This window comes from Macaca mulatta, chromosome 2 (genome assembly GCF_049350105.2).
Source record: "Macaca mulatta isolate MMU2019108-1 chromosome 2, T2T-MMU8v2.0, whole genome shotgun sequence".
Taxonomy (NCBI): Eukaryota; Metazoa; Chordata; class Mammalia; order Primates; family Cercopithecidae; genus Macaca; species Macaca mulatta.
Window position 1 is genome coordinate 107903860 of NC_133407.1, and position 26103 is coordinate 107929962.

A 26103-nucleotide genomic window follows, 5' to 3' on the forward strand; every position below is an offset into this window, starting at 1 on the left:
GGCTAGAGGAACCATGTGAGTTATATAATCTGGAAGGGAGATTTTTTGAGGTGTGGTGTATGTTTTAACAAAGAAGAAAGAGGCATAAGAAAATAAGATTAGATGTGATTCTAGGGCGACATCTCAGGCAAGTTTAGAAAGAATAGGAGTCCTGAGAACATTGAACCCAGGACAGAACTGAAAATTTGCCACTTATGAATATATATTTTAGATTTGTTTTCAATGATATGTTTAGTATGTGTTTCCGTTTTCCTTTAGAAGATATGCAGATAGGACTTTTTCATTGTTTTAGTTTGGAAGCTCCCAGATCGCAGGGACAAGCCCAACCCTATATGAGAACATAGGTCCAGCCCTCCACCCTGAGCTGGACATTTCTGGTTAAGTCTTCAATAGAATGATCCTGCTTATTGGATGTTGCAGTTTTACCTTCTGGTTCTTGTCTGCTCATCGCCTACCACACTAACACTTTAGAGGTTGGGAACCTGCACTATTCATAACTAAGGTGGGAATAGTAGGGAAAAAAAAGAGTAGATATAGGGAATACTACACCAATGTGGTGTAGTTGTCATTAAACATTGCCTTGACATCCTTAAGAGCCTCAGACTTTTGGATGGAGGAAAATTGGCTGCATTTGAAAGCCATACCTCAATTTACATTGGTTATTGCTAGTATAAACTTTAATTTTAAAAATTTTAATCTGGATGGTTATGTTGCTGAATTATTTTTAGTTTTAATTATTTTTCGGTTTCATTTTCTAGGTATATAATAAATTAATGGCTCCTTTAGCTTTAAATTTTCTTTTTTTTTCTTGGAGACAGGGTCTCACTTCCTTGCCCAGGCTGGAATACAGTGCTGTGATCATGGCTCACTGCAGCCTCAATTTTCCAGGCTCTGGTGATTCTCCCACTTCAGCCTCCCAAGCAGCTGGGACTACAGGCACATGCCACCATGCCCAGCTAATCTTTTGGTATTTTTTGTAGAGATGAGTTTTCACCATGTTGCCCAGGCTGGTCTCAAACTCCTGGGCTCAAGTGATCCGCCTGTCTTGGCCTACCAAAGTGCTAAGATTACAGGTATGAGCTGGTCTTATTTTCATTCTTATGCCACTTATGTTTTGCATTAGCAAGAACTTCCAGAAATGTTGAGTAGTAGATAACAGGTCTTCTATGTCTTGTTCTTAAATCCCAGGAGGGATGTTTTTAGTATTTCACATTTTCATTTGCAGTCATTGTTGGAGATTGATAAATATTCTGTTGCATTTAGGAAGTTTCCTTCTAATCTTATTTCTAGAGGAAGCAGGGTAATATAGTGGTTAACAACACAGGTTTGGGCTGGGCACGGTGGCATGTGCCTGTAATCCCAGCACTTTGGGAGGCTGAGGCGGGCAGATCACTTGAGGTCAGGAGTTCGAGACCAGCCTGGCCAACATGGCAAAACCCTGTCTGTATTAAAAATACAAAAATTAGCTGGGTGTTGTGGTAGGCACCTGTAATCCCAGCTACTTGGGAGGCTGAGGGAGGAGAATTGCTTGAACCTGGGAGGCGGAGACTGCAGTGAGCCAAGATCGTACCATTGTACTCTAGCCTGGGTGACAAGAGCAAGACTTCATCTCAAAAGAACAAAATAAAACCATGTGTTTGTGCCCAGCAACCTAGGTTCAAATTCTGGATCCAGTCAGGTGTGGTGGTTCACACCTGTAATCCCAGTGCTTTGGGAGGTGAAGGCAGGAGGATCACTTGAGGTCAGGAGTTTGAAACCAGCCTGGGCAACACGTCAAGACCCTGTCCCTAAATAAATAAAAAAATATTAGTTGGGTGTATTGGTGCATGCCTTTAGTCCTAGCTACTCAGGAGGCTGAGGCAGGAGTATTGCCCGAGCCTGGGAGGTCATGGCTCCAGTGAGCTATCATTGCACCACTGCAATCCAGCCTAGGCAATAGAGTGAGACCCTGTCTTAAAAAAAAATCTGCATGTCCACCACTTTTTTAGGTGTGTAACTGTGGGAAAATCACCTAGCTTCCTTGTGTCTCAGCTCTTCCATCTATAAAGTGGAGCTACTTCATAGGGTTGCAAGGATTAAATTAGTATGTAAGGTACTTAAAACAGTGCTTGACACCTAGTATATACTGTAATAAATATTATATTAAAGTTTTATTAGGAATAGTTGCTAAGTTCTATCAAGTTATAAAAATCTAAAAGTTCCCAAATAATTGAATTTTCTTGTATTCCTGGGATAAATCTTTATTTATTTATTTATTTATTTATTTAGAGACAGAGTTTCGCTCTTGTTGCCCAGGCTGGAGTGCAATGGCACGATCTCGGCTCACTGCAACCTCCGCCTCCAAGGTTCAAGCGATTCTCCTGCCTCAGCCTCCTGAGTAGCTGGGATTACAGGCATGTGCCATCATGCCAGGCTAGTTTTGTATTTTTAGTAGAGACAGGGTTTCTCCATGTTGGTCAGGCTGGTCTCGAATTCCCAACCTCAGGTGATCCAACCACCTCAGCCTCACAAAGTGCTGGGATTACCAGCGTGAGCCACTGCGCCTGGCCTTTTTTTTTTTTTTTTTTTTTTTTTTTTTAAGTTCAGAAGTAGATTCAATGTGCCAATGTTTTGCTGGCTGTGCAAAATGAATTTGGAAGTTTTTTTTCTTTTATTACTCTGGAAGAGTGTGTGTAATATAGCAGTTATTCCTTGAAGGCTAGCTAGAAATGACACATCATATATACATACGCTTTTTTACTGGTGTTTGGATGTGTCAGGGTAGAGGGACTTATTCTAGCATCCTTGCAGGTTTTTTCAATGGTTTTGTTCTTCAGGTTTTCTACTGTGTAAATTTTTCTAATATATATCTGGAAATCATATTTACTATTCTGTCAAACATTGGCATAAAGTTACACCTAGTATTCTGTAAGATTATTTTCCTCTGTTCTGTATATGTAATTAGACCTCCTTTTCCATATATAGTCATTCCTCCGTATCCACAGGGAATTGGTTCCAGGATGCCCCTACCTCGGATATTGAAGCCCTCAGATGCTCCCTTACAGTCAGCCCTCCATATCCTCAGAATATGTGGATGCAGAACCCACAAATACAGGGGGCCAACTGTGTAATGTTTTACATTTTGGTTTCCTTTCAGTTTTGTTTGTTTGTTTGTTTGTTTGTTTACTTTCAGGATTACTGAAGGCAGTGCATTTTGTTTCTCTTTTTGAATTTCATTTTTCTTGAATATTTTTTTCATATGTTCTTTTACTGCCTTAAGTTGCCGAGGCTTTGCATTGCCTTCACATGCATTTGCTTTTTCCTCATTAGTGAATGATGAATGCAGTCCTAATATTTGTCTGCAAATAGGGAAAGTGGATTTCCTTTTATATTCCAAGTAGGTGCTGTTAAAACTGTCCCTTTAGATCTGAAGCTAGAAGGCTAGTTGTAAATTTACGTAACTGTGCACTTCAGCAGTAGAAAAGCAGCTTTACATTTTGCTAAGCTGGTTGAAAATTTTTCACTCAGGGCCAGCATTTATATCTAGCTTTCTTTTTGGCTCAGCCTCCAGGCTAGTTATCCAGCGGAGCCTCCTTCCAAGTTCTCTGTCTCATTGGAAATAGCTTGGTTGTGAAAGAACTGAATGTGGAAAACCCTTCAGTCACAAGTCATTACTCCACATTGGAAACAAAATCTTTTTTTTTTTTTTTAAGTGACAGGGTCTCACTCTCACCCAGACTGGAGTGCAGTGGTGTGATCATGGCTTATTGCAACCTCAACTTCCTAGGTTCAAGGGATCTTTGCACCTCAGCCTCCTGAGTAGTTAGGACTACAAGCGCATATCACCACACCTGGCTAATTTTTAAAATTTTTTATAGAGACAGGAGTCTTACTATGTTGCCTAGACTAGACTTGAACCCCTGGCCTTAAGCAACCCTCCTGCTTTGGTCTCCCAAAGTGCTGGGATTACAGGTGTGAGCCACCATGCCCAGCCCAGATAACCTATTCTTAAGATATGTGAAAAACCATTCAGTTGTAGCAAACATCATACACAAGAGACTTTGTTTGACATCAGATAAATCATATGGGTTAGAGAAATTTTTGGTTTTTAGAGGTCAAGAAATCATCATGAGCTTCCATATTTTGCACATATTTCTGAAAAATATTCCTGAAGTGGAAAAGTTTTGTTATACAACGCATAGTTTCTGGTACATGAGGGAACCCACAAAAAAGGGTATCAGTAAACAGTGTTACAGAACTTCCAATTTAATATATATATTTTTTAGTCAAACAGAATTCAAACCCAGGAGACAGTTTAGGTGGTCACACATGGTAAAGGTGCTAGGAGTGGTATACTTACTCACTTATCTCTTAAACATGCAATGAAAATATTCTACAGCCAAACCTTTGTCATAAACTCCAGCCCTGGTCATTCAGCTTCTGAATCCAGTAGGAAAGGTCAAGAGATGGTGGATGTTAACAAGTGATTGAGTACTGTCCCATGTTCGGAGACAGTTCTGTCAAGGTGTTGACCTTTTTCTGGAGTACTACAAAGCAAGCATTCCTGAAAACCTCTAGGGGTTAGGGACAGATTGTGAATTTGTCCATTGTGAATATGCACATGGTGGCACTATAAAAAAATTGAAAGTAAATCCCCTATCCCTAACATCAGGTCATGTTCTGCCCTGATGGGGACCAGTAGAATTTGCCACAGTTGGGTACAGGAAGGTGTTATAATTACAGCTGGCTCAAGAAACACCTAGTGGTGCTAGTACTTGATCCAGGATAGGACATTTTAGATTTATTATTCACCAAACCATAACAGTCCTCCACTAATATATGCACAGGGTCACTTTACCCAGGTGGATGCCAAGTAGGGTGAGTTGCAGACTCCCTTTTAAGGCATGTGAGTGCTTTACGTGAAAACACAATAGGAGAGCAACGTATGATGGCCCACCTTTCTGGCCTATGGGTATTTCTGAAATTATACCTGGTTAAGAATTGTCAACTGACTAAAATCACAATGTTTTTTCCCCTTAAATGGCACAGTCCACAAACTTAAAAAGGCCTGATCAGCTAGATGTTTATTTCATTTACCCAAATGAGTTAGAATTTCTTTGGCAGATAGATATCATAATAAAGATGGAAATTGCTGAGTATTTAGGCAATTATGACACACAAAAAATACCCTGATTTCTGAGCAGTGACATTATACTTGACTGAATGAATAGATTTTTGTAGGAAAAAGTATGCTTGTGGATAAGAGCAATAGAAGCTGGATACAGGCAGGCTGGAATCTATTTTTAACATATATTCTAGTGACCCTTATGTTCTCTAAAATTTGAGAATGACTGTACTAGAATTTTGGGAGTAATCATTCCTCCCTAGGACCAGATGTGGGGTTAGCAGCTTGAATCAGAATGAATGGTCCCACCCACCCAAAGAGTAGGTGAAAGGGAAGAATAAGTAAGTTAAAGATCAGAGTTCCCTTAATGTACATGAATATTCTTGTGTGTGTGCACATGCATGCGTGTGTGTGTGTGTGTGTATGACTGAGTTTTGTTCTTGTCACCCAGGCTGGAATACAATGGCGCGATCTTGGCTTACTTCAATCTCCGGCTCCTGAGTTGAAGTGATTCTCCTGCCTCAGGCTCCCGAGTAGCTGGGATTACAGGCACCTGCCACCAGGCCCAGCTAATTTTTGTATTTTTTAGTAGAGACAAGGTTTCACCATGTTGGCCAGGCTGGTCTCGAACTCCTGACTTCAGGTGATCCACCTGCCTTGGCCTCCCAAAGCGGTGGGATTACAGGCGTGAGTCACCACACCCAGCCTATTCTTTTTAAGTTTCTTGATGTAGTGGCAATAGTCTTGTGCTCTTCAGCACAGTGTCCTGAGTTCTACATCCCACAATAACTGAGGGTGTGAACTTGTGGAGGACTTATGTCCAAATCTCTTTTTCAATCTCTATACAATGTGGCGGAGTTGTGCCACCTACATGAGCCAATGGAGAAGAAAGCTCCTGGTATACTTTAAGTATTCAACAATATTAAATATTAAATATTTGTCAATTGATGAAGTACCTCAAAAGCTTGATTCTCAGACTCCTTCTTAGATAAATCATTCCCTAGATTGTCTCATCCTGTCCTGACAACTTCCAAATTTACATCTTTAGCTGTGATCTCTTCATGGAACTCCAGACTCCTATTCCAACTGCTTGTTTGGCATTTCCTCTTGGATGTTTAATTGGCATCTTTACCTTAACACATCCAAAACAAAACTACTAATCCCTCTCCCTAAACCTGTTCCTTTCAAGCTACTGCATTTCTAAAAGACCATCCCATACTAGTTGCTCAGATCAATAACCATGGAGTAATCAGTAACAAACATTCAATTTATTAGCAAATCATGCAGGCCATGCCTTCAAAATATATGCAGAACCATTTCTCCCTACCTCCATCACTTCTAAGCCTGTCCAAACCACTATCATTCCTCATCTGGAATATTGTAATGGCCTCTTAATTTCCCTGCTTCTACTCTTACCCACCTTCAGACCGTTCTCAACAGGACAGCCAATGCAAACTAAAAATATAAGTCAAAGAGCAAAACTCATGCAAGGTTTATGTTAGAATGGCTAAGGACAGACAGCAAAGAATTCACAGAATTTATAGTAACAGGCTTCTTGGCTTCTTTCATGTCTCATAGCTTACACGTCTTTGAATATGTGGTAAGGGGAAAAAAGTTAGATCATGTCATTCCTCTGCCCCCAAGCCCTCCAACTGTTATGCAGAGCAAATCCAAAGCCCTTATCATAGTCTACAAGGTCCTAATGTGCACCTCTCCACCCGACTCCTGATTAAAGAATTTGCTTCTAATAGCCCACTATGGGAATACTCTTTCCGCAGATAGCCACATGCTTCAATGGCCGACTTCTGTCTCTGCCCTCCCTGTCATCTATAAAATAGTCCCACTACAATCTCCCTCTCTCCCCTTACTACTACGTTCTGCATATTTATTTATCATTGTCTCCCTTGACTTGAATGTAAACCCAATGCGGCAGAGAGTTCATTTTCTTCACTACGGTATCCGCAGCGCCTGAACAGTGAGTGACATAGTAGGCACCCAAAACATCTTTTCATATGCTGCCAATAAACCATAGCTGATCCTGGCTTTGAGGCTGAATGACCCAGATCTGTGGAAGGAAAGATGACCTCTCTGCTCAGCAACCGGAGCTGGGGGTGTAACTTCAGGGAGTCTTAGCCTGGCCACCCAGTTGCTCGGTCTCTTTCCGCCCTAAGCAAGCACCCTGCCCAGCTTCCACCCTTTCCAGGGCCCTCCTCACATTGGCTGAAGTCGCCAAGCCCTTTCATCCAATGATAGGGCAAAGCCCGGAAGGGAGGCAGGGCCAGAACGCCGGCCGACCGCGCGGGGCTGCTGAGGGGCGGGGGGACTCCAACCCGCGGGCACAGAGATGTGGAAACCTCATGAAGCCTAGACGGGCCGGAGGGAGAGGCTGGGAGTTAGCTAGGATTTGCTGACGCAGTTCCTTCTGCGCTTTGTTCAAGATGTGGGTCTGGCGCTTTCGGTGAGGGGTGCTCTACAGCCTGACGTGGGGGGTCGGGCCGGGTTCTGGGAGCGTGTGGGAGACGCAGGCCGGGAGGCCAGGGCTCCTCTGCGGCTGCCCACTTCTGAGATGGGCGCGGCAGCCAAAGGGTTGTTGTGGGCCTCCCCCTTCTCTCGTTCACTGCTGCCCCTTTGTCTCGAGTCTAGTCTCCGACTCCTCGTAGCTGCTCGCTTGGACCAGGCTGGCCGTGGTGACAGCACTGTGTCGTCCCCGCTCCTAAGCAGTGGGCCGTCCGGGTAACAGCGGTCGAGTCCTGCCTAGGCTCTCAGAGGACTCCAGAGCCCCTGAGTATTTGACTCACATCACCAGTCCAATATCCCTTCCGTTACCAGTGAGGAACCTGGGGCCCAGAGAGGAGAACGGAGTCTTGCCCAAGGTTACTCATTCAGTCATTCATTCATTCAACAAATATTTATTGAGCACTAACCTAGTAGTGTGCTAGGTCCTGGAGTTATGGTTGTGTACGGGGCAGAACTAAATTCTGGTAGGGGAGAAATGGAACAAGCTTGAAGGGTTAGAAGCAGGGTCTGGGGATCTGGAGGGGGAAACACAAAACATATTTGAGGCTTAGTAATCCTAAGAAATGGGTAAACAGAAAAAAAGAAACATTCTTTTTGTAGTGCTCTTTTAAAGCCTTGTTTCTTTCTGTCTTCCTAAAGACACTTGACTCAGCAAAGTTCTCCCTCTCATCCCCCTTGTGCAGACTTTCTGTGGAAAGCTGGATTGCAAAGAAGTTCTCCACTGCACTGTATTTTGCAGTTAGATGAGAATACGGAAGCTTTTAGATATCAATGGAGTGGGTGAAAAGGGGAGGCTGTGGTGTGATGGAATTAGGATTCCCTGGAGACACAGAAGGCTTTTTAATCACTCACTAGCTATAGGACCCTGGGCAAGTCGTTCAATCCCTGGGAACTTCATTCCCTCATCTTTACACTGGAAATGATCCTTCTTACTGCCCACAGTTCTATAGGAAGGGAAGTTACCCAAAGATGGGACACTGCCCTGAGTATCCACTTGGAGATCAGGTCTCAGAGAACTCAGTCATTTATATCTGTTTACAGTGACTCAAGACCCTCTTAGGAACTTCTTCACTGAACTCAAGGAGGAGATCAGGCAAGATCTGTGCTGGGCAGATTCTTTGGATTGAGGCTGCTGTGCACAGGAATATGGGTGAGTCATTCCATTCTCTCCTGGGCAGGTGAGACCTAGATTGTGAAGTTGGTCTGGGCACAGGAATCCTGCTTGTGGGCACCAGGGTTGAAAGGAAGCTTTTCTCAGTGGTTATTTGTCAAATAGGAGAAAGGCACTGAAGTGGGCAGGGGGCCTCTGGACCTTGAGGAGTAGAGTTTTGTTTGAGATGGGAATAAGGGTGATGTAGTAGAACTCAAAATTGGGTGTCATGGGACTTGGATTTGAGTCCCAGTTTTCCTCTAATTTCCAAGTTTTCCTTCCGTGCATTTGGTTGTAAGACTGGATAGATTGGGAGGTGCCTTCCAGCTCTGACATACTGAGAGTCTCTGAATAGTGGGACCAGGTCAGTCTCTTAGGGAATTTAGTCTCTGGGATGGCTCTGTTGAGACAGAATTACCAAGAATGCAAACACACCATTATGGTGTTTCCCAATAATATGAAGCACAACAAGGACAAACACGTAGAGGAGGGATGGCAGTAGTGATGTGCGGATTTGGCTCTCAGCATCCCTAGGTGCACTCCAGGTGTTAGATAGAATCTTAAACGTGTTTAATTTACCATTTCAAATCAAACAACGCTGACTGAGCCCTCTTTGTGTCAGACACTGTGTAGTAGCTACAGGCAAATCTCATGGGATCTGCTGTCTGAGCGTAGAGCTTAATGTATGCGTGTGAGGAAGGACACAGACATATACACAAACAATTCCAGTATAAGGCAAACTCTATATTATAGATTTGTTGTGGCATTTTTTTGGAATACAGAAATTTTTATGTGTCAGATATATCAGCTTTTTCACATGGTATTAGCTTTTGTTTTATGCTTGAGGCTTAGGCCTTTCCCTGAGATCAAGTAGTCCCTTGATATTTTCTTCTAATTCTTTTTTTTCTTTCAATGTTTACATTTCACTTATCCATCCCTTGAATTCATTTTCAGGTATTCCCTCTTATTCCTTACTCCATTGCACCTAATCAATAACCAAGGACCATGTAACCATTGCTTAGAGGGACTTGAACAGGCAGATGATGCTGGTGAATTAAAGGAAGACAGCCTCCAAGTAAAGCCTCTCTCTCTCTCTCTCTCTTTCTCTCTCTCTCTCTCTCTCTCAGTAGGACTCTACCCTTTATGTATTTGTCACAGCCTGAAATGGATGGTGGTCCTAGGATTAGAAAACTTACCTACCAGTCTCAGAGATTTGTGGGTTAGAGATCTGCAGGGCCTTATCAGTCCTCATACATTCACTGGCTATCTGAGATTTTGCTTTTCTGTACAACTGTACAGATACCCCTAGTGTCCTACTAGCCCATGACCTCATGTTTCCTTCCAAACTTCCCCAGCCAAGACCCTACTTCCTTAGTACCTAGGAATTCTTCCAGGATTTCTGAGGGAATTTCCTATTCAATCAGGCAGAAGGGAGCAAACGGGTTTCTTTTTGATCAAACTCTCCTCATTTGGCCCTCTTTGATCTCCTGTCTGGTCCTGCTTCCTCCTCAGCTCCGCCATCACCACACTGGGCTTTTTCACAATGCATTACTGTGCATTTCTCTTTCTCCCTACCTGCCCCTTTGTGTTAGATTGTTCTTATGTTGCTATAAAGAAATACTAGCCGGGTGGGTGGCTCACGCCTGCAACCCCAGCACTTTGGGAGGCCGAGGTGGGCAGATCACCTGAGGTTGGGAGTTCGAGACCAGCCTGACCAACGTGAAGAAACCCTGTCTCTACTAAAAATACAAAAAATTAGCTGGGCGTGGTGGCGCATGCCTGTAATCCCAGCTACTTAGGAGGAGAATCACTTGAACCCAGGAGGCAGAGGTTGCGGTGAGCCAAGATCATACCATTGCACTCCAGCCTGGGCAACAAGAGCAAAACTTCTTCCCAGAAAAAAAAAGAAAAAGAAAAAAGAAAAAAAAGAAATACCTGTGACTGGGTAAATTGTAAAGAAAAGAGTTTAAACTGATTCATGGTTCTGCAGGCTGTACAGGAAGCATGGTGCCAGCATCTGTTCAGTTTCTGGGGAGGCCTCAGGAAGCTTTTACGCATAGTGGAGAGTGAAATGGGAGGAGGCAGAGCACAGTGAGAGTAGGAGCAAGAGCAAGGCGGAGGGATACCACACACTTTTAAACAACATGATCTCACGAGAACTCACTCACTATCACAAGGGCAGAAACAAGAGGATGGCAATAAGCCATTCATGAGAAATCTACCCCCATGATCCAGTCACCTCCCAACAGGCCCCACCTCCAACATAGAAGATTACATTTCAATGTGAGATTTGGAGGGAACATCTAAATGATATCACTCTTCTAACCCAAATCCCTTTCTCAGTAAGATTATCTGTTTTTTATTTTTAAAATGTATTTATTTATTTTGAGGCAAGGTCTCACTGTCTGCCAGGCTGGAGTGTGGTGGCGTGATCATGGCTCACTGCAGCCTCAACCTCCCTCAGCCTCCCAAGTAGCTGGGACCACAGGCATGTGCCACCACACCTGGCTCACTTTTTAAAATTTTTTTACCCAGGCTGATCAAACACCTGGGCTCAGGCAGACCTCCCACCTCACCCTACCAGAGTGCTGGGATTATAGAAGTGAGCCACTGTGCCCAGCCCTCAGTAAGTTTATACATTTTCATGACTTCCTCTGTCCTTTCTGTCTTATCATTCTCAAATTTGCCTTCGTGATATATTCCTCTTCCCCTTGTCTAAAATGTTTCTGTGTGTCCCTATCTTGCTTAGTGACGCTACCATTCTTGGTATTCAGACATGGATCTGATAACCTTGGATTGTTTCCTTCAGTCCATCCTCTGTATTCAAAGGATATATGGATGTGTGCGTTATACATGTGGATGCGTTCCTGAAAATAGCTAGACTTCATTGTTCTCTGTTCTCTCATCTTGGATTAGGATCTTGCTATCTTCTTCATTTGTTCATTCATTCAAAAACATGTATTGGGTACCTACAACGTGCCAGACCCTCCAGTGTTCACTCGTACTGCATTCCTAGTGTTGTCTCCTAATTCATTTCCCTTCCTTTTTTCTTTTTAACCCCCTCTAATCCATCTGGGCTAATCTTCCTAAAGAGTTCTTTTGCTAATTTCACTTTTGGGTAGGGTAATGCAAAATTTATTGTCCAAACGGGGATACTTTTGTGAGTTAAGGGGGCCACTATTAAATATGCAGGGATAGTAGGCCTAAACTAGCACTATTCTGGGAAAACCAGGATGTATGATTGCCCTACTTGACATCTCTTGGATTCTTTACTTTCTATTTCCCTCAATTTACTCCCCATGGGTTATCCCAGCTGCCTGTCTCCTCTGTTTTCCATTTCATTAAGCTGAGAGAAACGTGAATGTTCTGGGAGGTGGTAGGAGAGGAACTGTGGGAACTAGGGGAAGTGCATGGTAATGCTTGAAAAACTATATTGTTAAGTGAGAAAAAGAAGGAAAATAACAAGAGTGGAAAATAGCAAGGTAGAAAAAAAGAATATAGAATGGAGAAAGAAAATTAAGGATAGATTTCACTCTTCTGTTTAGAACCGGTTTCCCTTTGACCATCAGTTTATATCCATATTTTTCATCTTGTAATTTCAGTATTCTGGTTGGAACCACTTCAGGCAGCTTGATTCTTTCTTATTTTGTTCATTCCAACAACAAGTGTTGAGCACTTACCATGTGCCTGGGACTATTGTAGTGCTAGGAATACAGGGTAAGCAGGGTGGACAAAATCCCTGCCTACATGAAGCTTATATAATATTATGATCTCCCATTTATTTTCATGTATATCAACTCTGTGCCTTTTTATTTTTATTTATTTATTTTGAGAAAACACTGCTTATTCTCCAGGGCTCAGCCTAAATTCTGCCTTTTTAAAATGCTTTTCTCCATCATTCCATGCCTTGGTAATTGCTCCCTCCCTCCCCTAGTCCCCTTCATCTCCTGCTTGCGTAAATTGTAAATTTGAATTTGCTCTCTTATTGTTTTGCCATACTACTCCATTGTAAGCTCTTTAAAGGGAGTATGATATTTCATGCTTGTATTAGTCTGTTTGGGTTACCATAACAAAATGCCATAAACCGAGTGGCTTAAACAACAAAAACTTATTTTCTCACAGTTCTGGAGCCTATAAGTGTGAGATCCACGTGCCTCGTCATTTCGGTTTCTGGTAGAGGGCTCTCATTCTGGCTTGTAGCTGGCCATCTTTTTGCTATGTATTCTCATGGCCTTTGTGTGCCTGTGTGTGGAGAGAGGGAGAGCATGTGAGAGAGCTTTTTTGTGTTTCTTTTTATAAACTCACTAATTTTGATGGATCAGGGCCCACCCTTATGACCTCATGTAACCTTAATTATCTCCTTAGAGGCCCCGTCTCCAAATACAGTCACATTGGGGATTAGAGCTTTAACATGCAAATGTTAGGGGGACACAAACATTCAGTCCGTAACAATGCTTCTTTAAATTTTCCCTGTGTTAGACCCAGAACAGGGATATATACAGAGTAAGGTGCTCATTAGTTATGAGTTTAAGAAATGTATGAAGAAAAGAGGAGTTCCAGAGAAGATTAGAAATTGAAAAGAAATTCAGAAAAAACTATCAACTTTCTCACAGAACTTTGAAGGTGAGTTCACTTGTTCTCCTGCTCTGCATTGCAGTCCCCTGGCTTTGCACTGTTTTCTCCACTTGCTTCATCCTTTATGATTAGGAGAAGTAGCAGCAGCTGAATGTGAGTGAGCCCAGGATCCTGGCAAGAATCCACCCTGCCTCACCATTCTCTCATCCTATCCCTCATATCTTGGGCATGGGTTTGTGTGTATGTGCCTGTGAATAGAATCCGTGGCCACCTGCACTTCTGAGATGTGAACTTGAATATGTGCAGTTATCTTTTTGCCAATCTCGAGTACCGCCATTTGCTATTTCCCTTCTCCAGAAAGTGTGACTCTATTTATCAGAAATCTATGGGACAATGAGAATTGGTCAAACTTTTTTTTTTTTTTTGAGACAAAGTCTTGCTCTTTTACCTAGGCTGAAGTGCAGTGGCATAATCAGGGCTTACTGCAGCCTGGACCTCCTGGGCTCAAGCAATCCTCCCACCTCAGCCCCCTGAGTAACTGAGACTACAGGTGCACACCACCATGCCTAACTAATTTTTAAATTTTTTGTAGAGATGTAGTCTCCCTGTCTTACCCTGGCTGGTCTCAAACTTTTGAGCCCAAGCAATTCTCCCATCTCAGCCTTGCAAAGTACTGGGATTACAGATGTGTGCCACCGTGCTCAGCCCATCAAACTTTTTTGAATAGCAACAAGCAATACTGCACAACAGTTGCACTCCTTCTGACCCAATTAACTCATTTGTAGAACTTTTGTCCTAGGAACATATTTTAATAGGAAGGAAATTTTGTGTGTATAAAGAGATTACGATAGCATTATTGATAGTAGTTAACTTCGAGGAACAACAGAAATGTCCAACACTAGCAAAATGGAAGGAAATTACAAGGAATTCACTGATCATATGAAGATTAAATAGCAATGTGGAAAAATATGCATAAAAATTAAGTGAAGGCTGGGCGCAGTGGCTCACGCCTGTAATCCCAGCACTTTGGGAGGCCAAGGCAGGTGGATCACCTGAGGTCAGGAATTCAAGACCAGCCTGGCCAACATGGCAAAACCCCATTTCTACTTGAAAAATACAAAAACTAGCCAGGTGCGGTGGCAGATGCCTGTAATCCCAGCTACTCAGGAGGCTGAGGTAGGGAGAATTGCTTGAACCCAGGAAGTGGAGGTTGTAGTGAGCTGAGATTGCACCACTGTACTCTAGCCTGGGTGACAGAGCGAGACTCCGTCTCAAAAAAAAAAAAAAAAAAAAAAAGTGAGGCAGTGATTAGGGAGATGTTGATCAAAGGATACAAAACTTCTATTAGGAGGAATAATTTCAGGAAATCTATTGTATAACATGGTTAATTATAGTTAATATCAACATATTTAGACTTGAAAAGTGCTAAGAAAGATTTTAAATGTTCTTACCACGAAAAAATAATAAGTATGTGAAGTAATGGATATGTTAATTAGCTTGATTTACCTGTTCCACGTGTAAACATTTATCAAAACATGTTGTATGCCATAAATATATATATACTTTTTTATCAACTAAAAAATAAATGAACTACAAGAAGTAGGATGCGAAATAATATCTACCATATATTTAATTGTCTGACAATATACATATGGGCAAGTCTATAAAGGACCATAGTAAGGAAAATTAGTCATGTGTTAGTATCATGTAGTTATCTTTTTGCTTTATTTTACATCCCAACTCCCTCTAAGGTCTGCCATGGTTACCTGTATGTCCAGAGTTTCACATCAAACCAGTTGGGAAATCCCTGCTTATTCTGATGTTTGGTTTCATGTATTGGCATCTCTTGGTTATGCTGCCCCTACTCTGATGCTTTTGCCATCCTTAAATACTTTACTATTATGCCATGCAAGGTCCTATCAGAGTTTCGTCTGCCATGCTTTAACTAACCTTCTTTCCCAATTTAGACTCTCAGATTCACCCCTTAAGTAGTCTCAGTCTGTCAGAGTGACAGCATGGTGAAAAGCAGACAGACTAAACTTGCATATAAAACTGGATCCAGCTACAGGCCAGCCCCTGTGAAGTAGGCTGTGATGTGACTAGGCTTAATATTGGAAGAATTGTGTCACCACTTAACAAGATAGGGCTTACATGCAAGGATGTAAACTGGGATCTAGTACCTGGACCTTGAGCAAAAGGTAAGTAAGTACAACCTACTTACAACCTAAGACAGAATCCTAGTTGCTATTCTATAAAACCATTTTGAGCACCTTTTACATACTAACTACAGTATCACTAGTACTAGGGGAATAGGTTAGCAAGAACTAAAAGCCAAACTGATCTAAAGTTCAGTCATCTTTCAGTTCACTTTTTCTAGGGCCAGATTATAGTTGAGCCTGCCATTAGGAGTTAGATGGCTCTGAGCTGGGCACAGTGGCTCACGCCTGTAATCCCAGCACTTTGGGAGGCTGAGGCAGGTGGATTGCCTGAGGTCAGGAGTTCAAGACAGCCTGGCCAACATAGTGAAACCGCATCTCTACTAAAAATACAAAAAATTACCTGGGCGTGGTGGCGGGCGCCTGTAATCCCAGCTACTAGGGAGGCTGAGGCAGGAGAATGGCTTTAACCTGGGAAGCGGAGGTTGCAGTGAGCCGAGATCGGGCCATTGCACTCTAGCCGGGGGCAACAAGAGCAAAACTCCATCTCAAAAGAAAAAAAAAAAAGGGAGCTAGATGGCTCCAATTCAGGGAGTAGAAGATGAGGCAGGAAGGAACTAGGGTGGATTTTATACAATTCATTGCTTATTCTGATCCTGGACCTGTTGGGCTCCCCTCAGCCCTGGCTTTCCATAAGCCTTTACATTGGCTTCTATGTTTAACTTCATTTTTGTCATCTTTTTGATCTGTTCCCCTGCCCTTGAACACTTAACCCTTCCATATGCCTACCACATCTGGTCCGTGGATAGTTCTCCTTCCTCTGGTACAGAGAATAGGTGACATGTACAATTTCTGTTTCTCCTGTCAGATGGTGAAACTGGGACTGAGGCGGAGTTAATTCCAAAGCATCATTCCTGAAAAGTACATACTTTCAAGAGAATTCCACAGAGACGTTGCCCAGGAAGTCAAAATTTAGAAGGCTCCTCTGAAGGGAAAGAGAAGACTAGAGAGGACACTGGTATGTTCCAAGCAGGAGAAAATGAGGAGAAAAACAAGAAATTTCAAACATAAGACAGTTAAAGACAATAAAGTACTCACAGAAGGGAGTGACCAAGAATCTGAAAAAGACAATAGTCAGTGCTATGACCCTGCAACAAACAAGAGAGTTCAGGCTGAAAAGAGACAGTATGTATGTACTGAGTGTGGGAAAGCCTTTAGTCAGAGTGCAAACCTCACGGTACATGAGCGAATCCACACGGGAGAGAAACCCTATAAGTGTAAGGAGTGTGGAAAAGCCTTCAGCCATAGCTCTAACCTTGTTGTTCATCGGAGAATCCACACTGGACTGAAGCCCTATACATGCAGTGAATGTGGGAAATCTTTCAGTGGAAAGTCACATCTTATTCGGCACCAGGGAATCCACAGTGGGGAGAAAACGTATGAATGTAAAGAGTGTGGGAAAGCCTTTAGTCGGAGTTCGGGCCTTATATCACATCACAGAGTTCACACTGGAGAGAAGCCCTATACTTGCATTGAGTGTGGGAAAGCCTTTAGCCGTAGTTCAAACCTTACTCAACATCAGCAAATGCACAGAGGAAAAAAAGTTTACAAATGTAAGGAGTGTGGGAAAACATGTGGTTCAAATACAAAGATTATGGACCATCAGAGAATTCACACTGGGGAGAAGCCTTATGAATGTGATGAGTGTGGAAAAGCTTTCATCTTAAGGAAAACCCTTAATGAACACCAGAGACTTCATCGTAGAGAGAAACCTTACAAATGTAATGAGTGTGGGAAGGCTTTTACTTCTAATCGAAACCTTGTTGATCATCAGAGAGTTCACACTGGAGAGAAACCCTATAAATGTAACGAATGTGGGAAAACCTTCAGGCAGACTTCTCAAGTTATTCTACACTTGAGAACTCACACTAAGGAGAAACCCTATAAATGTAGTGAGTGTGGGAAAGCCTATCGGTATAGCTCACAGCTTATTCAACACCAGAGAAAACATAGTGAGGAGAAAGAAACCTTGTAGGTAACAAATATTGTGGGTAGTAGGGCTGACTGCTGCTTTTCTAAAAAGTGGTTCTTTAGTATCAACTTTTTAAGTCTACTTCTAAGAATCATACAGGGAAAATAATTAGAAGTAGGCAAAGATTAATGAAAGGGATGTTCATGGCAGCATCATATATGACTGAAAGAAGAAAACCAGATTTTCAGCATTACAGGGTTGAAATGAATGATGAGCTATCCATGTGATGGTTCTGCAGCCATTATAAACATTTTTAAAGACAATTTAATGCCATGGAGAAATGATTTGGATAAGATGGAAGATAAAACAATGACATACAATCCAAAATTTAAAAAAATATTTATGCATAGGAAAAATTGGGAAGGAAGTAAATCAAAATGTTAACAGTGATCATCTCTGGGTGATAGGATTATAGGTGACTTCTATTTTCTTCTGTATACTTTTCTATGCTTTCTAGATTTTCTACATGAGAATATACTAATTTTATATTCAAGAAAAAAAGCACAGTATTTTTTAAATGCAATGAAGACATGCTCATTTTCACTCAGCAGTGTTATGAAAGGCACATAGTATATAGAGCCCGAAGCCCTGGGATTACGCCCTGACATTGGCATTTAGCAGCAGTGGAACCGCAAGCAAGTCCCTTCCTTTTAGAGCATGTTTCCTGTTTAGTAAAATCATAAACACCAATCCTTTGTCTTTTTTAGTTGTAAGACAAGCTGACTTTAGAGTTGTCAACAAAATATATAACAACACTGTTAGGTTAAAAGAACACAGCAAAAGTTCACTGAACCCTCCTTTCCCACAGTTGTGGAAGGATCTGCAGATGATGGAAAACAACCTAGGCTTCATCTTTTCAATATATGTCTAGACAACCAGAAAAAACTGAAATTGAAACAATTGTAGACTCAAAAACGTTAGATACATATAAAACTAGTGGGAGACTCTGCCTTCACATGGTATAGAGAGTTGAAAGGCTGAAAGAACAAACTTTGGGGTTGGAGAGATCCAAGTTCTAACCCCAGTTCTGCCATGAACTAGCTTATCAGTTTTGGACAAGTCACTTAACTGCTCTGAGCCTCAGACCTGTGTGTAAAAAAGGAATAATTACCTACCTTACAAGGTTGTTGTAAGGATTAAGTGAGTAATGCATGAAATATATGGTAAGCCAGACAGATGGTAAATGATAAAATCTTAAGTATAGGACATTGGAGCAGTGTTTCTAAACACTTTAGGGAGAGTGATTAAAGAGAATTTTTGTGTAAGGTAGTACTTGGGATATTTTCAGATGTAATGAACGGAATACCAAGTACTAGCAGCCTAGACCTTAAGAACATTGATTGATTGCTTAAGGGGAAATCTAGAGGTAAGCAGTGCTATGTTTGGTTTGGCAACTCAGCACTTCATCAAACTTCTCTCTTAACTCCATAATTTTCAGCATATTGATTTTCATTTTTTCATAACCTCATGATGGCAAGACAGTGGCCACAACTGCATCTTGCCTTCACACAACTCCATCAAATTGGGAAGTGGAAAAGGAGCTGAGGCTTTCTCATCTGGTTTCTTCCTTCTGTCACTGAGAAAAATCACCCTGAAGAAGGGAGGGAGGGGTGTTGAGCAATCAGTACAACAGATGTTTTCTATCTTCCTCTGCCTTTCTTTATGACCAGCCCTCCTTGAAGGTCTCAGCCTATCTTCCACCAATATTTAAAACATTTTAAATGCTTAGCTCAAAGTCAATCTGGAATACTTAGAATCTCCCTATTTTTAACCCAGCCATTCCTCTGGGTATACAGTGAATCCCTAAGCCCACTGCTGTCTGTCTTATGCACATAGTGAATTATTGTTTGGGGAATTTTTGATAATACATTATTTAGTCCTCCCACTACAAGAAAATTGAGTGTCAGTGAAGTTAGGTGACTGGCCACTAAGTTGTCAGAGCCAGGATTTGAGCTCAGATCTGACTTTGAAATTCATGCTTTCTTCATTATACCAAAGTGCCTCTGCCCACCATGGTGGTTCTGTAATGCGAGTGGGAGACCAGTTGGCATTTTCCCGGGTAGCTGCCTCTATGAAAGGTGATTGTATCTAACAATTATTTGACCATGGTTTTATAGGGAAGATGCTATCAGTATTCTGTGAATGAGATTTATGGCCTATCTCTGTACCTCGTAATTTAGTTTTAAGGCATATATATTTCTTTTTGATGTTACTGGAAAGAAAGAAGTGAAGGGTGAAGGTCGTATATTTGTATGAAAAAAAATTACTTACTTTGTCCTATTTTGATAGGATAGTGGTTTGCACATAATTTGTGATATAATAGTCCTTTGTGTGGTCATTGCAAGCAGGGTTTGGAGGGCCTGGGACAGATTTGCAGCATTCATGGGACAAACCTGGTATATCATTCCTGAGCAGAATTGTTGATGCTTTATATATTGCTGAGCAGATATTCTGACCAAAACATTTTTTCATCACCAGGTCATAGTGCCTAAAACTTTCTTTAGATAGGCTTTCTTTTTTGTCTTAGAAGACTTTATGATCTTCAACAGTATATATCTTCAAGGAAGGATATGATGCCATCTCATACCTAGAGATCTTTATATTTCTTGCCCCAGGCAAGTGAGGATTATAGTCCCTTGAGGAGGCCATCACCCATCTTCTAGGCTAATACCTGCCTTGAGCTGTGGGAATAAACATTTGACAACAGGTCCCTGCATCCTTTCAGATAAACATTCTGCTATAATTTGAACTGATCACTCACCTTTCTCTAGGAGTCTCCCAGGGCTACCAACTTTTACCTCAGTCAGAGTTTAGGCATGCAGCTCTTACCATCCTTTCAAGCCCTTTCATAATACCCTCTGGAAACCAGGAACTGTCTCTTTGAATGCGTTTTTTGGTTTGTTTGTTTGTTTGTTTTGAGACAGAATCTCGCACTGTCGCCCATGCTGGAGTGCAGTGGTGCGATCTTAGCTCTCAGCTCACTGCAACCTCCGGCTCCCAGGTTCAAGCAATTCTCCTGCCTCAGCCTCCCGAGTAGCTGAGATTACAGGCACCTGCCACCACGCCTGGCTAATTTTGTATTTTTAGTAGAGATAGGGTTTCACCGTGTTGGCCAGGCTGATCTTGAACTCCTGACCTCAGGAGATCTGCCTTCCTCAGCCTCCCAAAGTGCTGGGATTACAGGTGTGAACCACCGCGTCTGGCTTTATTTATTTATTTATTTATTTATTTATTTATTTATTTATGAGATTGAGTTTTGCTCTTGTCGCCCAGGCCGGAGTGCAATGGCACGATCTTGGCTCACTGCAACCTCTGCCTCCTGGGTTCAAGCGATTCTCCTGCCTCAGCCTCCCGAGTAGCTGGGATTACACGTGCCTGCCACCACACCTGGCTAATTTTTTGTATTTTTAGTAGATACGGGGTTTCACCATGTTGGTCAGGCTGGTCTTGAATGAATGTGTTTTCTTCACATTCTTGTTCCAATGGAAACCTGGCTGTTCCCCAAGGGCAGTCCTTAGTCTGCATTCCTCAGTTGCTAGTTTATGTGTCTCTCAAGTCATGTACCTCACTGTACTGCCATTTCTTCTCTCTTCATCAGAAACTTAGCTCTAATCAGTCCTGGTTGCATACACCTGTAGTCCTAGGTATTCAGGAGGCTGAGGTGGGAGGATCACTTGAGCCCAGGAGTTCATTGTTACAGTGAGCTATGATCACGACTCTGCACTGCAGCCTAGGCCACGGAGCAAGACTCTGTCTCAAAAACAGAACAAAGCAAAACAAAAAACCCACAAAAACCCAACCCAGTGCTTTTGAAATACACATCACTAAACTACTGTGTATTGCTCATTCTTGTTATTTGGTTTCTTGTCTACTCACATTTATTCACTTATGATTTTAGTACCCTGAATATCCTGAGGAATATAAAGAGGCAATAATTTTAGCCACAGACATCCTGGTTATATAGAATTGCTCCTGTGTAGAATCAAAATATATATGCTCTTTTTAGTTGAGAGGAAAATACAAAAATCTCATTTTATATAGCCTTGATTAGAGGGCAATATGTAAGACAAAGAATTCTGCTTAGAGAGGAAAGTGTCGCCCTGTACTTAGAAATCTTTTTTCATAGATGGTATGTCCTGTGTTAGGTCTTACTTGGAAGAAAATTGAAGTAAAAAACAGCTTTAAGTAGCTGAGTAATTAGGATTAATTAGTAGCTGTTGAATCTAAATCCCTTAAGACTAAATTTCATTGCGGCTCTGTACCCTCAGCAAGACTTCCTTTCTTGATTGTTTTTCCCTTTAATATAAAATTTAAAAGATGCCCATATTGCAGGTTGTTTTTAGTCACTAGACTGTCTTTAATAGCCTCTGATGTTACAAAACTGGAGTCATGAAATTGTTTTCACAGGAAATAGTGATAATTCCTTCAATAAACATCTGCTATTCTTATAAATATCACTCATTTTTTTTTCTTTTTGCTTACTTTCTTTGTTCAGAGTGGGAAAAAAATAGTTCAATCTGCTTTTCTTTAAGTAGCTATATTAGGGTTCTTTCTCCAGAAGGATGGAATAAATAGGATGTATGTATATATAAAAGGAATTTTACTAGGGAGAATTGGCTTAAGGCAAAGTCCCACCATAGACCATCTGCAAGCTGCAAAAGAGAGAAGCTGGTAGTGTGGCTCAGTCCCAGTCTGAAAGCCTCAAAACCAAGGAAACTAAAGTGCAGCCTCAGTCTGAGGCCAGAGGCCCTAGAACCTCTAGGAGGCTGCTGGTGCAAGTCCCAGAGTCCAAAGACCGAAGAACCTAGAATGTCTAAAGGCAGGAAGAGAGGAAGCAAAGCCCTTGGCATGGGAAGAGACAGGAGACCCAGCAAGCTTCTTATCCCCCTTCTTGCGCCTGCTTTCTTCTAGCTGTGCTGGCAGCTGACTAGGTGGTGCCCACTGACATTGAGGGTGGGTCTTCCTCTCCCAGTCCACTGACTGAAATGTCATCCTTTTCTGTCATCACAGACACTCAAAGAAACAGTGCTTCCCCAGCCATCTAGGCATCTCAGAATCCAGTCAAGTTGACACCTAATATTAACCATCATAGTGGCTGTTTTTAGAATAAAGAAGTGATTCTGGCTGGTTTCTCATTCAAACACTACAAGAAGTTTGTAATTTTCAGACTAGTAATACATAAGTAAGCACTCTAGCTATTAGAAATTTTCCTTCTGTTATTTTTTGAGAGGGCTATGTGCCTTACCCTCTCTCTGGCCACATACGTGCTTCATACCCCCACTACTATGCAGACCTCAGATGGCTGTGTAAAAACCAGCTATGTTCTCTGAAGTCCCTCTCTGCTCCAGAAGGTAGGTTTGAGAGGGTAAAAAAGAGATGGCAGACTCCTTTCTGCGCAGCATAGTTACAGGACCTGACTAGTTCCCACTCCTCCCTCTGATTATTTCAAATCCAGATGGCACAATTTGACTGTATGGATTACAGATATATAAAGGCTGTAACCAGTCTCCAAAACCAAGGCTAGTGGACTCCAAGTTTGGGATTCACAAGAGGTAATTTTATACCTACAGAGAAATTTCCCGGGCCCACCAAATGAGCATATCTATAGTGGGGCCTTGGAATTGATATAAAATGAAACTTTGCAATGGAGATCAGAGAAAATTTTCCATTAGGAGCCTTGAGATTTTTTCTTTTTCTTTTTTTGTAGAGAAGGAATCTCACTATGTTGCCTTGCCCAGGCTGATCTTGAGCTCCTGACCTCAAGCAATCCTCCCACCTTGGTCTCCCAAAGTACTGAGATTACAGGTGTGAGCCACTGTGTCCAGCCCAGGAGCCTTGACTCTTTACATGACTGTTTTTAAACTGATTATCCATTTTCCTTTGGAAGAACAGAAGACTCTTCCCACAGAAGATTTGTGACAAATTACAAAATTATTGAGACTTATACCAAAGTTTGTACAATCATATGACAAATTAGCAGTTAACTGAGTCAGAAAGAAAATGCTGTCACATTTGCAGTTAGTTTAACTACAGAATTTAGCATGTTTTTAAAAAGTAGAATAGGCCAGATGTGGTGGCTCACGCCTGTAATCCCAGCACTTTGGGAGGCCAAGGCAGGTGGATCACTTGAAGTCAGGAGTTTGAGACCAGCCTGGCTAACATGGTCAAACCCCGTTTACTAAAAAAGTACAAAAATTAGCTGGCCGTGGTGGCGCATGCCTGTAATCCCAGCTACTTGGGAGCCTGAGGCAGGAGAATCACTTGAACCTGAGAGGCAGAGGTTGCAGTGAGCAGAGATTGCGCCACTGCACTCCAGCCTGGGTGATAGAGTGAGACTCCATCTCAATAAATAAATAAATAAATAAGAATAAAATAACATGGCAAGCTGGGTATTCATAAAGCCCTTTGGCTACAAGCACACAGAAATGTTGAATAAAATTTAAACATCCTTTTAAAGTATATTCAAGAAAGTGAAATAAATCCTTAGAGCCAGAAATGAAGATGAAATGGAAGTTAGAAAGGTAAGTGTGTGGATGGTGTCTTTGGTTGCCAAGAGGCAGTTTGGTGATTTGATATCCAATGGACTTGAATTTTATCAGCCATGCAAGAAGAGGATTTGAGTCCTTGGGCTTGCAAGAGGTGGAAAGTTGGAACTGAGTTCTCCACAAGAAGCCGATATTTACAGGGCTACACCCTCAGTGAAGGTATGCATTAGAAAAAAGTCAGCCAGCAGCAATGCAAGACAGCAAGGAGGATTGTGGGATTTGTCCTGGGCTTTAAGTGGGTGAGGTAGATTAAAGCTGAGGATAGTTCCCGGAGAAGGCTGACATTTGAGGGCTTTTGGCCTGCCCCTCTGAAGAGGAATCCAGACAGTGTGGCACAATGCCTTCTGCACAGAACATGTTGTAATTAAGATAGAAGTTAAATTAAAATACATTTGGAAATCAATGCATTTCTAAATAATTCCTGAAGAAGAAAACTTAATTTAAAAAAGGGGAAATACTTAGACATGAAGAAAACTGAAGGACAGTCTTCTATTTCTGGTCATAGAAGAGTTACAGGAACCGGAATTACACTCCTGCTTGAAATAATCCCAAATAAAATAGATGAAATAATGACTTTTAAGACATTGGGCATCAACAACGAAATATGATGATCTCTGATAGATGGGAAACAAATGAGATAAGCCCTACAAATATCCTAACTTACTGTCCTGAGAGAGTTACCAGACAGCTACACAGGGATGGGAGACCCAGGTGTAGCTGTCTGATGAAATTCCTGAGTTGCAGAGACAGCTGAGAATCTAAGGAGACCAAGTCAGATAGAGTTCACAAGACAGAATTCTGGAGGAGAGGGACCTGCACAGAGAATTCTGGGGATCTGTGAAGGGTCCCCTAGGATACTTAGCAGAGTACTGATTAGCATATGAGGAAAACTTATCCGAGGCCAAAGAAAGAACCATCCCAAAGGATTAGAGGGAATGGTGCCAGGCATAGAAACATGGCCAGGAATAGTGTCTCTTCTCACAAACTGGACTGAAAACACTGCATTGCTTTGTGCATTAAGTAGAATACTCAGAAGGGACTGTCTCAGTAGGGGAGAACAGTAAGCCACAGAATAAATCTGAAGAAAACTACTGTATAATTAAATTGCTCAAAACATTCAAAAAGAAAATGCACAGAGGACAAAGACATTGTGTATGGAAAAGAAGATGGGGATCACAACAAATTTCTCACTGGATACGATGCAACCATGAAGACAGTGGAGCAGCATGTTTAAAGTACTGAAAGAAAAAACCTAGTAATCTCAGCTACTCTGGAGGTTGAGGTGGGATGATCACTTGAATGCAGGAACTCAAGGCTGCAGGGAGCCATGATCACACCACTGCACTCCAGCCTGGACAACAGAGTAAGCCAAACTAGAATTCCAGACCAGTGAAAATATTGTTCAAGAACAAAGGCAAAACACATTTGCAGCCATTAAAAAGCTAAAATAATGGATCACTTGCAGACCTGCACTACAAGAAATGTTAAAGTAAGTCTTGTAGGCAAAAGAAAAATGACACCTGATAGAAATATGGATTTTTCCCAACCTTGCCCTTATTGACATTTTGAACCAGATAATTTTTGTGGTGGGGGCTGTCCTAGCATTCTAGGATGTTTAGCAACATCAGTGGCTTTTACCCCCACTCATGACAATTAAAAATGTCTCTCAATATTGTCCCCAAATGAGAACCACTGCTATATGCCACTGCTGTACAGGAAGTAGTAATAATACCACTTGAAGGTAGACAAGCCAAAGACATAACACTGTAAATCCTGAAGCAGTCATTAAAAAACAAATAATTATAGCTGATCAAAAAAGTTATTGGCCAGGTGCAATGGCTCACGCCTGTAATCCCAGCACTTTGGGAGGCTAAGGCAAGCAAATCACTTGAGCTCAGGAGTTCAAGACCAGCCTGGGCAACATGGCAAAACCCCATCTCTACAAAAAATACTATATATATATATATATATATATATATATATATATATATATATATCTGGGCATGGTGGCACATGCCTGTCGT

At 41.8% G+C, this 26103-nt stretch overlaps 1 protein-coding gene across 2 annotated transcripts in view; it reads left to right on the forward strand.

Annotated features, from left to right (window-relative positions):
• Positions 1 to 7518: 7518 nt before the first annotated feature.
• The window catches only part of ZNF660 (zinc finger protein 660), a 35079-nt gene continuing 16494 nt past the window's right edge, over positions 7519 to 26103 (forward strand). Inside the window, exons 1-3 of one of the 2 annotated variants that reach the window (XR_003727273.2) lie at positions 7519 to 7562; positions 8663 to 8771; positions 16371 to 16520. Coding sequence is in view for 1 of the 2 variants with exons in the window: in XM_015131196.3 (XP_014986682.3) it covers positions 16542 to 17537 (996 nt within the window). In the remaining variant the exon portion in view is untranslated. Of the gene's footprint in view, positions 7563 to 8662; positions 8772 to 16370; positions 19840 to 26103 lie in introns of those variants that run through there. The other variant, XM_015131196.3, reaches the window with a different exon arrangement.